At 40.5% G+C, this 15789-nt stretch overlaps 1 protein-coding gene across 2 annotated transcripts; it reads left to right on the top strand.

Annotated features, from left to right (window-relative positions):
- Positions 1 to 976: 976 nt before the first annotated feature.
- ZNF24 (zinc finger protein 24) lies at positions 977 to 11421 on the top strand. Of its 2 annotated transcripts, none has more exons than XM_082640448.1 (4): positions 977 to 1077; positions 2971 to 3473; positions 3724 to 3871; positions 5935 to 11421. In XM_082640448.1, the coding sequence occupies exons 2-4, from the start codon at positions 3054 to 3056 to the stop codon at positions 6471 to 6473; spliced, it is 1107 nt and encodes a 368-aa protein (XP_082496574.1). In that variant the 5' UTR covers positions 977 to 1077; positions 2971 to 3053; the 3' UTR covers positions 6474 to 11421. The 2 variants fall into 2 exon arrangements, with proteins under 2 accessions (XP_082496574.1, XP_082496575.1); XM_082640449.1 differs by lacking the exon at positions 977 to 1077 and adding an exon at positions 1138 to 1761.
- Positions 11422 to 15789: the final 4368 nt, after the last annotated feature.

Genomic DNA, 15789 nt, shown 5'->3' with positions numbered 1-15789 from the left:
TTATGGAGAAAAACAAAAGAAAACAAAAAACAGAGAAATGAATAAGTGGGCTCACTTCTACCCAGTGCTTGAGAGTGGGGAGGCTTCTGGGAGGGAAGGTGGTCAGGGAGGCTGAGGATCCTGGGCCACAATGAGCCTAAGAGCTGGGGAGTGGGGTGGGGTGGAGATGGATTGGGGGCAAGGAACAAATTACAGGGGGCCTTACAGACAAACGTCAGGAGTTTTTATGTCATAATTAAGGCAATAGGGATCCATTGAAGGCCTTTAAATAGGGGATGAAATGATCTGATTTACGTTTTTAAACGATCACTTTGGCAGCTGTTTTGTAGTATAAAATGTTAAGCCTGAAGTCAGAAGGTGACCACGCATTCTGCAAATTCAATGTGCGATCATTGCCAAAGCTCTTGGTTAAGAGTCTCATTTTGTTCCCCTGACACATAAATTGGTCATACCAAAGCTCTATAGCACAGCAAGTGGGAGGCAAAGGTTAGAGTCATGCCTTGGTTTTAAATCTTGCTTCCCACTTACTAGTTATGAGCTCTCAGCAAGCTATTTACTTGTGCCGCGATTATCTCAGCTGTGAAATGGGGACAATAAAAGTTCTTACCATCTCAGGGTTGTTGTGAAAATTAAATTACAACACATGTAAAGCATGGTGACAGTGCCTGGTACGATGTCGTTAGCACTCATAAATATTAGCTCTTGTTACTTCTGTCAGAGGATTACTGTGAGGATCACATGAGATAATGAATGTGAAAAGGCTTATGAAACCGTAAGACTATCTTAGTGGCAGAATTCTTTCTTTTCCTTGTCTTCTAAGCGGAACACAGAAGGCTGGGCTATCCGGAGGAAAGAGGCGCGAGGCCAAGCGTAGCCTCAAAGCAGTCATTGTCGTCGGACAGCCCTTCCCCCCGCCCGGAGCGCATCTCCACGGTAACGCGGTGCTTCGCCTCCCCCCGCCTCCTGGGGCCCGCAGACCGGAAGCAGTCCGCGCCGGGGGCTGCTGGGAAACCGCTTGTGAGTGGCGTTTGTGCGTCCGCCGTGCACAGCGAAGCGGCTCCGGTTCCCGAGCCCGAGGTTTGCGCGAGAGTGGGGGGAAGTGCGTGAGGGGGACTCTGGGCTACGGGCTGCGGACCGCTTTGGCAAAAGTCAGCGAAGAAGCCTGGCGGGGACCTTTCTCGGCTTCCCGGGAGGCGCGGGGGGCAGGCCGCGGTCTCCGTGCCCGGCAGTTGGGGGACGGCGAGGGGTAGACGGAAAGCCAGATTGGGCTTTCAGCACCTTCGGAGACTCCTCCATCCCTTGTGTCCTCCGCAACCCTTGCCTTCCCCTCCCCCATCGGCCGGTTTTGTTCTATTTCGAGGCCCTGGCATCTCGCGGAGAGTTCTGGGATTCTTTTCGGGCGGAGGTGGGAGTGGGCGAACCTCGCGCGGGGCCTGCCGGGACTTGTAGTTCAGCCGGCCGCGGGCGGAAGTACCGTGGCTTCGACGCTGTTGTGGCAGGGTGGCTTTTGGTCTAACGAAAGCCGCCGCCGCGAGTGCGGGGAAGAAGGGCTGGAATCGCTGCGGTGGGGGCGGGGTTCGCAGCGGCACTATGCAGGAGTGAGTGGGGAGGTCACTTGGAACGGGGCTCCCCGCCCCCGCACCGTCGGGACCGCGAGCCTGCTCTCCCCGCACCTCCTCACGTCCCACGGGCAGGGTGCTGTATGAGAACGTAAAAGGAAGAGAAATTTATTTTCTGTAGACTGTTTGAAACGTCGATAAGGTAGGGTCTTGGAATAGGAACAAACGAATCTGTAGGCCAAACCTACGTGTTTGTAAGGCCGCCACACTCCAGAGTATTTAATTATACCTGTATGTATATTATCTGATAAGATTTTTTCGGATTCCTAGTCTCATGGGGTTACGGGAAGTTTTTTGGAAATTACTGGCTTTCACATTCCGGGTCCTGAATAGGTACATTGAGTAGCTGCATGGCTCATTCCTAATGGGTATTGTAAACAATGGCATGGGCATGACTGTGCAAATACTAAGGAAAGGATCAGAAATAGCACAAGGTTTCCCTGAAGGTAGAAGCCAGGGAGCCTGTGAGTCACCCAGTGTAAGGGCAAGAGTCTGCACCACTGCACGAAGTTACGGTGTTATGAGAGTGCCTTTTCTTCGAAGAATTTTACTGTGATTAATGCCTGTCATTACAAAGGTAAAGGTACTTATGGTGCGGTGGGTGACTGAATAATACTTAAGTTTTATGGCACATAGTGGTTAATTTTTATCAACATTATGTATCTGTTACTGAGCAGGTGAATTTTTTTTCACATATATTTTAACTCCAGGGAGTTCTTAAACATTTTGAAAATATTTCTTAGTCCTTAAAAAACATTTGTCAAAAGAAATTTTTTAAGCAGATAATGAAAAAGCAGTCCCTGCTTTTGAGGTGACCTAAGTGTGTCAGGGAACACCAGTTACGAATTGCAAATAATGTGTTCAAGGGCCAGATGCATTTAAATAACACTGAAGTGGTCTGGTGCTTACTTGGATTCTTGTGATTGTTGAAATAGGTTTTGTAGGTCACAGATAGGCAAACTTTTTCTCTAAAGGGCCAGAGTAAATACTAGGTTTTTCATGCTCTGTAGTGTCTATTGCGACTACTCAATTCTGCTATTGTAGCGTGAACAAATAAATAAAATTTATGGAGACAACTTAATTTCATATCATTTTCACATGTCATGGAGTGTTCTTTTGATTTCTTTCAACCATGTCAAAATGTGAAAACTCTTCTTAGTACAAGCACTGTACAAAAATGGGCACCAGGCTAGATTTGGCCATGAGCTGTAGTTTGCCAACTTCTGGTTTAGGTTATTGATTGGAATTTTTAACGTAGTAAAAGAATACATTTTTATTTCCTTTAATCGGTATGTGTCCACATTCTTAGAATATTTGGTCATTTATATATTTTTCATTTCTTGTGCCTCAGGAGTGCCTGTGAAGAAAACGGGGTATTTCCCTGAGGCCTATATCCTACCTTGATTGTCTTTTCTTGAAGTATTATAAATCAGGATGTCTGCACAGTCAGTGGAAGAGGATTCAATACTTATCATCCCAACTCCAGATGAAGAGGAAAAAATTCTGAGAGTGAAGTTGGAGGAGGATCCTGATGGCGAAGAGGGGTCAAGTATCCCCTGGAACCATCTCCCTGACCCGGAGGTTTTCAGGCAGCGATTCAGGCAGTTCGGATACCAGGATTCACCTGGGCCCCGTGAAGCTGTGAGCCAGCTTCGGGAACTTTGCCGTCTATGGCTCAGGCCAGAGACACACACAAAAGAACAAATCTTGGAGCTGGTAGTACTGGAGCAGTTTGTTGCCATCCTACCCAAGGAGCTACAGACTTGGGTTCGAGAGCATCATCCAGAGAATGGAGAGGAGGCAGTGACGGTGCTGGAGGATTTAGAGAGTGAACTGGATGACCCTGGACAGCCGGTAAGCCTGCTGCGTCACGTTCCTGGGTCAGGAGCATTGGCATGGCAGTAGGCGCAGCTGCTGAATTAATTCCACTCAGCTAGGTTAAAATTATGTTTCTGTGTCGCTCCCCCCCACCCCTGCCCATTATCTATGCTTGTTTGCCATCTAGGCCTCTGCAGCATATGTTTTGTATGGTTTCTTTTGTGTGCGTTTAGGTTTGATTCTCATCACGTTCGTTCTCAACTGAACCAAACCCTATCATTTCCAGGTTTCTCTTCGACGACGAAAACGGGAAGTGTTAGTAGAGGAGATGGTATCTCAAGAAGAAGCTCAGGGATTACCAAGTTCTGAGCTCGATGCGGTGGAAAACCAGCTCAAGTGGGCATCCTGGGAGCTCCATTCCCTAAGGCACTGTGGTGAGGACCCCATGTGGGCAGGAGGGTGAAAGAGGGTGTGGACCTTTTGTCCGGAACTCTTTGCTTATTTTTACTGTGAGGGAAAGGGGGATAATCACCTTAACTTGATTGCTTAGACATAGACACACTGTAGGATTTTGATTCTTTTCTAATAACAGTTGGTTTGCTAACCTCAGGTCTTTTATTCCTCGACATTAACATCATCAGCCTTTTCTTCTCTTTTACTTCTTTCTTTGAAGGCCTATCCATTTCAGGCTGGCATTTGCCTTACTCTGAGCCAGCACTCACCGGTAGACCAGGTCGCTCTGTTTCACATGCCGTATTGCTTATTTGCCATCTGTTTCACATCCTTTTAGTCTCCTGCCTAGTCTTCCTGGTACAATAAGCTTGCCTGATACCTCTTCAAATCTAGTTTTTTTGTTTATAGTTTATTACTGAAGCCTTTTCTGAATTTTTAGCTTTTTGTGTGTGTTGTTTTCTTCAAACATCCTACCTAAAGTCATTTTTGTTTCCTAAGAAGCTGCTTTTGTAGAAATGGTATTTAGAGAAAATTCTTCACCTTTTCTAAGTATTTATGCAAAAATATGGCCCCTAGCTATAATAAATATAAGTACAGAAAAATTAAGTAGAAAGCTCATATCACTACGGCTATTCTTTACCAGTATCTTGGCAGTTAATGCCACATACTTACTTATTTTGATACAACCCCGTGTATTCCTAAAACTGCTACATTTCTTTTTCATATTTATATGAATTAAAATGAAATTTTAATTGAGACTGCTTTGGGAATCATTCCTTGAGGTAGTTGGAGGTAATGCTAGTGTAATGAGCTCTGAGCAGGCTTCCCCTCTGAATTATGGGGCATTCTTTTGTGCAATAAAGTTTGAGAACCACTGTCTTTGGTTGTTGGAGGTGGCATCTTCCTGGGAACTTCTCCCCTGCCTGAACTTTAGGATAATTCTCGCCTCTTTTAAAGTAGCTTCATTTTAGCAGTCTGGTCTCTACCACACTTGGGAGCTCAATTCTTTCTGTGCCATTTGTCACCTTCACACTCACTTCTCTGTTCTTCAAGTCTCCAGACCTCACTGATCCCCTCTAACTCTTCAGCATCTCTTTGTCAGCCTTCTTTTTGACTACCCCTTTCTTAATCATTTGTTACAGATTTGCTCACTGTTTATAACTTTTTTGAGCAGTGCTGTTCACTCTTTACTAACTGTTTATTCTTTAAGGCTTGAAGTTTCAGGAAGGTCTGAAATGAGACTCGCTCATAATCACTGCCTGCCTACAGGTGGGTGATGGTACCTCATGTTGGTAATTTGGGCCGTTCTTTCACTGAACACATCTAACTGAGGCCTGGAAGTAACAACTCGTCTAAATACCATGATAAATACCAAATACATGAGGCTGCTTTTAAAGGAAAACTTTCAGTTATTAAAGGTGCATTGAATCTGTAAGTGTCATGTCCCAAGTTAACACAGGATACTCTCAGCTTACCTTCAGCTTTTTGTCAGGACTCCTATATTCTCCTTTTAGTCTGATCTTGGCTGTGACCTGCCTTGTCCTGCTCATTTTAGAAATAGTCACTTTCTGACAGATTGGTGGTTATTTACACATTGTATTTTGATATAATTTTTCCCTTTTTCAAAGCAAAAGAATATTAAAATGATTTCTAATGGCCAATTTTATTTTATTTTTCTCCAGACCTAGCTGCATCACTTTGACTGTCTCTAACAAACTTAGACTCTCTAAACAATGTGCCATTTTTCTGCCCTTTGGTTTTTGACTACTACTGTATAACCCACTCCCTTATGTTACCACTTTCATTAGGATACAACCTTTCAATTTCTCATGTTCCCGTGCTCTCACTTCATTAACCTCATAACTAGCCGTTTCATTTTTTTTCTTTTTTGAGAGTAGGTAACCTTATCACCAGTTTTCATAGTGCTGTTTATAGACATGTGCAAGCTATTTACTTTTAGTCATTTAAAAAAATTTTTTTTCTTCAGGTTTCTTTCCTCTCAGAATAGGAAATGAGTGATATTTACATTTTCTGTTTATTTCAGATGATGATGCTAGGACTGAAAATGGAGCGCTAGCTCCAAAGCAGGAGATTCCTTCAGCAGTAGAATCTCATGAAGTTCCTGGCACTCTCAATATAGGTGTTCCTCAAATTTTTAAATATGGAGAAACCTGTTTCCCCAAGGGCAGGTTTGAAAGAAAGAGAAATCCCTCCCGAAAGAAACAACATATATGCGATGAATGTGGAAAACACTTCAGTCAGGGCTCAGCCCTTATTCTTCATCAAAGAATCCACAGTGGGGAGAAACCCTATGGATGTGTTGAGTGTGGGAAAGCATTCAGCAGGAGTTCCATCCTTGTGCAACACCAGAGAGTTCATACTGGAGAAAAACCTTACAAATGTCTCGAATGTGGAAAAGCCTTTAGCCAGAATTCTGGGCTTATTAATCATCAGAGAATCCATACTGGGGAGAAACCTTACGAATGCGTTCAGTGTGGGAAATCCTATAGTCAAAGCTCAAATCTTTTTAGACATCAGCGAAGACACAATGCAGAGAAACTTCTCAATGTTGTGAAAGTTTAAGAAACGAAAAAAAAAATCAGCACTCAGGTCTTTTTCTTCTGAAATGAAGACAAAATTAAAAACATGAAATGATACATAATAGTTTTCCTATAGACTTAGAAAATCCACTGGGAAATGTAGAAAATTTTCACCCACTATTATTATCTTATCTTGAAAAAAATGGTGTCATACCTGCCTAGAAACTGAAATTTTAAACTTAATTCAGGTGTTAATGCCTAAATCTTCCATGTGATGTTTATATTCTTATTATTTTTCCAAATGATGAACTACCTGATTCTTTGTCCCTTTGTTAAAACTTTCCTTCTTAGACAGATACGTTATTTGTGTTGATCATTGAAATGTTCTTTACAAGGATACATTCCTTTCTACATTGAAAAGCAATGTAGGAATTGTAAAATCTGAAAACTGAAACCATTTTTTCCAAATTTACCAGTTTTCTTTTACCTGATTTGAATATGCATTTCAGAAAATAGAAGATAAAGGATGACCAAAAACCTCAAAGTGAAATGAGCCTTAAAACTCAGATAAGAAGTGATGGTGATGAAACATCAAAAAGTTTGATGTTTAGGTCCCATCAAAATGGGACACCTAGATTGGGGAAGATTGACAAATACTTTGATCCAAGAATTGAAGTATATCAAGAATTTATCTAGGTTTAGTTACCTGCCTGCAGGAAAACTCAAAAATAGCTCATCTTACCTGTAATTGGGAAGCATCCCACTAATGAAAATAATGTCCTCTCATGTATCATTAGAAAGTGGACAGTCTAAACAATAAACAGTTGTAAAACTATAAAGGTAGAAATTATAACACTAGGGAAAGATTTGTAGTGAATGGCAGTGTTGAAGGGCAAATGTAAACAAGAGTGATGATCTGTCTTGGCTTTTAGAAAACAAAAGACTTGAAGATCTAAGTCATTATTTTTCCTTCATTTTTGTTAAGGACAGAAAAATCCATGACAGGTGGGCAACAAGTATCAGGTTTGCGATTTTATTCCTTTGGTACAAAAGGATTGAACACCAGGCTAACAAAGCAGCCATGCATTTATTAAATTTTCTACCGACGAGGCACTGTGCTAGGTACTGTAACCCTGCCATAATTAGGTAGGTATTTCTTCCACTGTAAATCATTGGGGGTTGGTACAAAGCTGTTGTATGTGAGTTAGCCTCTTCCCCCACCTCTGAGATTCCTAGAGCCATAGTTGTCTTACCAGGGTGTTGTATTTGGGTAAAGGCAGACTCGGTTCAAAGAGCTAGCCAGCTCTTCAGCAATCTTCAGAGGTGAGTCCGAGATAACTATCACAGTTTGGAGGTTTGTGGGTCTTCTATAAAAAAAAAAAAACTAATCAATCTCTAGTAGCATTGAGGTTATACTTGTTGAATGGGTTCTATTTTTAAAAAAAATACTAGGTTATAACAACTAGTTTATTAACTGTCAGAGTTGGTGGAACTATTTTTTTTTCATTTTAAGTCTTAACACATTTTTTTAATGTATAAAAATAATACACATTGTAGTAGTAGGATCATATACTCCTTGTCTGAGAATCCCAAGTACTGTGGTTCTGTTTAGTGGAAAACTCTGAAAGTTAAAATATAGATACGAGAAAAGGCTTTTTTATAGTGGGCATAATTGTGTGGAAAATGACCCATGTGAATAAAAATATTTCATAGTTCCAGAGGTTTTGGTTACATCTGGTACTTGGATCAAATTAAAAAATGGAAGGTGAGATTTGCATGAGCCTGTTAAAAAGCATACTAATGCGAGGCCAGCTGGTGGAGAAGTGAGGCAGAATGGAGCTTGTTTATAGATTTTCTGATAACAATTATAAGAAATGTGCTTTATAGATTAAGATTTATTGAAGTATAAATATGTAGTAATGATATAATGTATTTTAAGTTATACAAGAATATGTAGGGACTTCTGTTTGGGTCTTCTCTTTGTGGCTGAGAGGAAACAAGTCAATGTCCAATAAAGCTATAAATTCCTCTACTCTAAGATAAAACGGTCTTGGGTTGATTGATTTATTTATTTATAACTGGCTTCTTTCCAAGTAGGTTTTGAGGTGGCATGTTTGGAATACTGCTGGGATGACAGAATTCTTTTATCAGAGTAGGTAAGAAGGGAATAACCTCTTGGTGGCTAGAATTTCATGTTTTTTTTAGATCTTATTTTTCCTATATACAAAGAAGCTTCCCTGTGGTACATTTTTCATAAATGCCAAAGATGTTTGGTATAATGTGAGAGCTTAGAGAAAGTATTTGAGTTGGCAAATATGAGGTTGTTTTGCCATCTCCGATACCTGTACGTTGTTTAGAAAGGATTCTGAAACTAAGGCAAGGCTCTGGGGAAAATGGGTTGGACCCAAAAAAACTGTGTGACAATACACATGAAAAGGAAGTGATGGTCTGTGTACTCGCCATCTCTGGTTAGTCTAAGTTCCCGCTAGACAAATTGATTTTAAATAACTATTTGGTGATTTATGATTTCATCCAGACATTCATTTACGTTAACACAGATAATCATATTGGCGATTCTGGGGGGGTGCCCAGCCTCTGATGAAGTGGTGATCTGGCAGTTGCCAAGCAGTGGCATCTGATGGGTTATCAAATGAGCAGTCATTGTTAACAGTATGCAGACTGCTGATGCCTGTCCAGTAGCCACAGCATTTATTTGCTCATTACTGCTAAATTTTCTTTTGGTTTTCTTGGAGGTTGAACTCCCCACATTCACACCCAGTTGGCACTTGATCGTTTAGCAATATGTCGAATACATTTGTGTAAGTTCAAGGGAGAGTTCTATGTACTGAAGTAATCTGCATGCCAGACGGATTAGACACTTTACCTATCTCACTTAGATTTGTAGACTAGGAAAGCAAGATTTAGAGATTGTGTGACTTGCATGTGGCCAATTAGAGCTAAAACTCAAATCTAGTTCTGTGAATTCCAGGGATGTATATTTTTTCACAGTGTGAAAATGATGGCTATTAAACCTTGATTGATAAATTTTATGCTTTTATCTTATGGTTAACAAATGTAAAAGCTATTAAAACATGCTCGTTTTGAGTTTTCTACAGTACAGAAATGTAAAATGAAAAAGGACATTCCTTTCATGGTCTTAACACAGAAGTAATAATTATTTGGTTTGCTGTTCTTCCAGACTTAGACATATACATAATTAAGCAAAAATGTGTTAATAGCTGACACTTGTCACTGTATACAGGCACTGTTGGAAGTGCTTTACCATGGATTAACTCTTAATCCTCACAGCGATCATATGAGTGTGGTAGGTACATATCCCTATTTTACATGAACTGCACTGAAACTTGCCTCCTCTCCCTCCCACTTTGATGTAGACATTGTTTTTTTTATGGCTACATACTAATCCATTGCATCAATACACTGTAACTTATTTAGCCAACCCCTATTGGTAGGTAATTTGGTTATTTCTGATTATTATAGGTAAAGGTAGAGTTAACATCCGTATATATTTTGCTGCCTGTGTGGGTATTTCTCTGGGATAAATAGCTAGAAGTGGAATTATTGGGTCAGAAAACATGCACATTTAACATTTTGAGAAATACCATCAAAAAGATTGTACCACTTTACAACTCCATCAGTAGTCAGAGTGCCTCTTTGCCTACACTCCCACCAACCCTGAATCCTTCAAAGTTTTTGCCACTCTGATAGGCGAAAATTTATCTTTCTTTTCTTTGTTAATAAGAAGGAACATCTTTTCATATGTTTATTGGCCATTTTCATTTCCTGGTGTGAATTGCGTTTCCCCATTTTTTTTAAATTATGGAAGTATAAATGACTGCCATCTCAGTGTACTTAACTTTTACACAAGACTGAAGAGACACCCTTTTCTGCAGCGTTTCCTATCACATTCCACTGCCCACAGTTTAGTATATGTTCTTCTGATCTCCTTTCCATAATTTCCATGTGAATATACATACACATATAAATGCTGTTTTTACATAAATAGGATCATATATATGTATTCTGCAGCTCGCTTTTTTTTTTTTTTTTTTTGTCTCAAACAGATCCTGAGGTCTTTAAATTTCTTTAATGGTTGAATAGTATTCAATACTATGAAAATACCATTATTTAACTATTCCCTTATTTTTTTTCTTTTGCTATTACATTGCCGAAGTAAAGATCTCTTTCATATCTCTTTGTGCACGTGTGTGAATATGTCTTTAGAATGGAGTATAAGGTAGATTGTTGGGACAAAGGGTGTGCTCTGGTAGACCCACCTTAGCCTTCCCAAAGGACCTCATAACTTTCTATTTTCACCAACTGTATATAGAAAGTGCTCACTTCCCCATATAGCCTTACCTACACTTGATAATTTTTATCTGATGGGCAAAAAAAAAAAAAAAGGATCATTTTGCATTTCCCTGGTTAATGGTGAGGTTGAGGTTATTTACATATATTTATTGGCCATTTATAGTTTTATCATGGATTGTTTGTATCCTTTACCTGCTCTTCTGTTGGGTTATGTATGGATATATGTTGTTTTTGTTCAGCATCTCTTTCCCCATCTTGTGATAACAGAATCCTTATTTATTGTGAGGAACCCATTCCCTGTGGCTTAGGTGAGTACATAACCTGGCCCTCCTGAGTCCCACAGCTCCTTAGCCACAGTGATTAAAGAATGGGCATGTAACTCAAGCCAGGCTAAAGAAAGCCCTCAACAGAACTTCTGCTGGAACTCTTGGAAAGAACGCTCGACAGAGATCTCACGAACTAATGACTGTGTAAGCCTGAAAATTTGTACCATGTGGAGAGAGTCTGAGGGGAAACTCAGAGGCTAGCAGAAAGGAATGAGAACTAAGTTCTGATGTCAATTTTCTGGAGGCCCTAGATCCAGCTGTGCCTAAAGCCTGCCCTACCTCTGGACTTTAACGTTTTGTGAGCCAATAAAGTCCCTTTCTTGTTTAAGATAACTGAATTGGATTTCTGTCCTGATTAATATAGGTTATTTGTATTTTCTTATCAATTTTTAGAAAACCTTTGTAATTTTAAATTCTAGACTTATACTTAATGCACTACATAGGTTAATAAAATTAGCATGGCGTTCCATGATTTGGCCTCTGTCAACCTCTGCCATTTGTTACTCTACTCTCTACACCACACACCACACACATATACTTTAAATTCCAATAACTGAACATTGGTGTTGGCAGTGTCTATAGATGAAAAACTTCACACAATCAGGTCTTTAGCATTTCTCTTCTGTCCTTCCTACAGATTCATTAACTTGGGACTCAGACGGGATTACACTGCTGAGTCTGTGCTGTACCCACCTCCAACCATTGGTCTTGGGGTGTTTCCCTGAAGCATCCCCTGTATGTGACCCTTGGACTTCCTCCCCATGGCCTCCACTCCCCTGCCTCCCCCCAACAAGGTTCTCTGGAGTCCTCTTTTTAAAATTTTCAGGCCTGTGGATTTGAAGCTGCTCAGGTCCAAGAGTGTTCTGGGGTTTACATCTATTGATTTTGGAAACTACAGATGGCAGTGGAAAAAAAAGGAAAGCATATTGTTCGACGTGATGAATGGTAAAGAAAATATATTGGGAAAGAAAGTATCACAAAACATCAAGGAGGAAAAGTATTGCAATTTAGATAGGTTGTCCAGGGAAGATTTCACTGATAGTGAAATCTGAGAAAAGATACGAATGAGTATAACGAAGTTCACGAGACTCTGGAGGAAAGATGTTCTAGGCATGGGAACAGCGAGTGCGAAGAACTTGATGTAGGAGCGATGCCTGATTTGTTCAAGAGACAGCAAGGAGGCCGGTGTGGCTGGAGCAGAATGAAAAGGGGGAAAGTAGTGGATGAAGCCAGAGAAATGAGTTAAGGGTGGAGGGTAGGGCCAGATCATGGAAGACCTGGTTGGCCATTGGTGAGGATTATGACTTTTACTTTGAATGAGATGGGAAACTATTAGAGGTTTTGGGCAAAGGAGTGTAATGAGTAGGTGCTGAGAATAGAACAAAGCCGTCTCCAGCTATCTTGTTTCTTTAAATTCTTAAAAAATATAACTATAATATACTATTAATATATAAACTAATATAGGAAAAGTTTAGAAATAGAAATCACCCCAAAAGTCACCCATGAGTCCACATAGTAACAGCCCATTAACATTTTTATGTTCTCTCTACGCCTATATTATTCTCTATATACCTATCCCCATCTATACCTATTATACCGTGTTTAAAACAGAAAGAAAAATCTAGAAAACAGTAAACAAAATGTCCATATCTTGGTTTGTTAATCTTAGTGCCTCTTTCCTCTTAACTTTGGATCAACTGTGCTTCTGCCTGAGGCTAGCATCTTCATTGGATCTAAGCCACCCTCTCACACCTACTCAAAGGCATACCCCAATAATCCTCACCTCTTGCATTATCAAATTTTACTCTCCTGAATTTTTAAATTAGCATGCAAATATACTTTTTAAAAGTCACTCACATAGCCTTCAGGCCAAGATGACTAACCTGCCTGAACAAGTACAATACCAGACAAAATATATCAGACAAAATATAAACAGGAGCAAAGGATGGGAGAGACGTGATCCCTGAAATGGGAAACATGAAGCAAACTTGGGTTCCCTCAGTTTACTGCCTGGAGAGAGTTTCTAGGCCACAGCACAGGGAGGGAGAACTCAAGCAGAGCTTGACCGTATCCCTAAGTTGAGATGATGGAGCAAGGGGCCCTGAGCGGCCAAGTGACTAGATTGGCAGGGCAGAGTACCAAAGAGGAGAGACCTAAACGCTGGAGGTCTGCAGAGGGTCCCTCACAAGTATTCAGTTGAGTGCTGATGAACACTTGTGTAAAGAAAATACCTGAGGTGGGGGAAAGAATCATCCAGAAGGATTAGGGGGAAAAATCACTGGAACTCACAAAGTGCCAGTAATAGTACCATCGGCGAGGGCAGAAAACCTCCTAAGTCATAGGACGTCAGAGCAATGGCTCTCAAATGATGGCAGTTTTATGCCCCGCCCCACCCCCGCCAGGAGACAATTGGTAGTATCTGGAGACATTTTTGGTTTTCATAACCAGAGAAGATGGGCTCTACTGGCATCTACTGGGTAGAGGCCAGAGATGCTGCTAAACATCCTACAGTGAATTATCCGGCCTTAAATATCAATAGTGCTGAGGTTGAGAAACGCTGGGTTCGAATAGTAGAGTCTTGCCTGCATAGGAGAAAAAAATGAACCCTAGACTAAACACTGCCTGAAAGATACTTAATAGCAAGACCTAAGAGGATAAAACTGCCCAAGTAATTTAAACACATCCCAGAACAAAGCTCAAGAATATATATATTAAAAATATTCAGTACCCAACAACATACAATACAAAATGACTGGCATCCAATCAAAAATTGGATAACTCATAAGTCATGCAAAGAAGCAGGAAAATACAACCCATAATGAGAAAAACCACTCAATCAAATTGACCCAGAAATGACAAAGAATTAGACAAGCTCATTAATACAATTATTAAACTATTCCATATGATCAAGAAGCTAGTGGAAGTATTGAACATGCTCAGTAGCAACATGAAAGCTATAAAAAATCAACCAAATTAAGCTTTTAGAGATAAAAACTACAATATCTGAGATTTTAAAAAATGCACAGATGGGATTAACTGTGGATTAAACATAATAGAAGAAAAGAATAAAAAAATCATGGTAGATAGGACATAAAAGAAACCATCCAAAATGAAAAACGGGCAAATAAAACACTAAGAAAAATTGAACAGAGCTGTAGTACAACTTCAAGCAGCCTAATATGTGTAAGAGTAATTAGAGTTCCTGAAGGGGAGGGGAGGGAGGAGAAGTAGCGAAATATTTGAAAAAAATAATCTCTGGGACGCAGCTCTTATTGGTAAATTTTTAGTAATGAAATACTTATACTAGAAAAAAAAAGTCTCAATTACTTCAGCTTCCACCTTAAGAAACCAGAAAAAGAATAAATTAAACCCAAACTAAAGAGAAGAAAAGAAATAAAGATTAGATTGGAAATCAACAAAATAGAAAACAGAAAAACAAGAGAAAAATCAATTTCTATACTCTATTTAAACCAAAAGCTAACTTTTAAAAAAGATTAATAAAATTGATAAACTTCTAGCCAGACTGATCAGGAAAAAAAAGAAGTTGAAGATACAAATTATAACCGGGATGAGAGGTGTGACATTACTGTATACACAAATTCTTCTCCACATAAAGAGTGCTAATCAATGGGAATTCCCTGGAGGTCCAGTGGTTAGGACTCGGCGCTTTCACTGCCGTGGCCCAGGTTCAGTCCCTGGTTAGGGAACTGAGATCCCGCACGCAAGCTGCATGGTGTGGCCAAACAAGACAAAACAAAAGAAGAGCGCTAATCAAGTTTGCTAACCTCCACATTGCTGATTTCAATATTCATTTATTACTTATATTGCTTAAGCCATCAGCAGTATTTTGCATAACTGATGTATTTTCATTTGGCTTCAAGAAACAACATGCTTGGTTTTTCTCTACCTCATGGGACATTTCTTTTCAGTCTCGATGCTGGTATTTCCTCACCTCTCTGGACTTCAGTATGTTGGAGTGCCTGAGGGCTCAGTGTTCAAATCTCTTCTCTTTTCTACCTATGTTCACTTCCTAGGTAATCTCATCTGGTCTTAGATCTTTATTACCTAGGACTCCAAAATCTATATTTCAGCCTAGATCTCTTCTCTGAACTACAGGCTCATATATCCCTTTGCCTACCAGACATCTCCACTTTGATACCTGCTTTAATCTGGGTTCCTAAGAAAACAGCATAAAATTAAACCTTATTGTGAATACTTTATTGGGGTGATGCAATCCCGGAACAGGATGACTGAAGGTAAATGGGCGGTGAAGCAGGGAAAAAGAGAGAACAAATATAGGTGGGTGTTACTGAGTGTCTACAGCATAGGCACAGCTGTTTGCTTAGTCTCACTGACTATCTTCAGAGGGCAAATGGCATGAACTATGTCATCTCACCTCCCCATGGGGTAGGAGGAGGGACTAGAATTTTCTGCAGGCTCCCCTCGCTCGCCCTCTGGTCAGCTTCCACCACAGAACATCAATTCCACACTTTCAGGTGCACCATTCAGCCTCTCCAGCAGTCAGGTTCCAAGACAACGCAATAGCACAGGAGGAGTGGCAGGCCAGAGATCCAGGGGGAGTCAGTTGCTCCCTCTACCTGCAGCCTGGTGGGACTGCAACCTCAAGGGTTGGTGCAGGCAGTCTTCTTAGAGGGTCATCAGTATCACAGAGCAGAAACTCTGGCCCTGAAAATAGGAGGA

This window comes from Mesoplodon mirus, assembly GCF_964341445.2.
Source record: "Mesoplodon mirus genome assembly, chromosome: 13".
Lineage (NCBI taxonomy): Eukaryota > Metazoa > Chordata > Mammalia > Artiodactyla > Ziphiidae > Mesoplodon > Mesoplodon mirus.
This window is presented reverse-complemented; position numbering and strand designations above follow the sequence as displayed.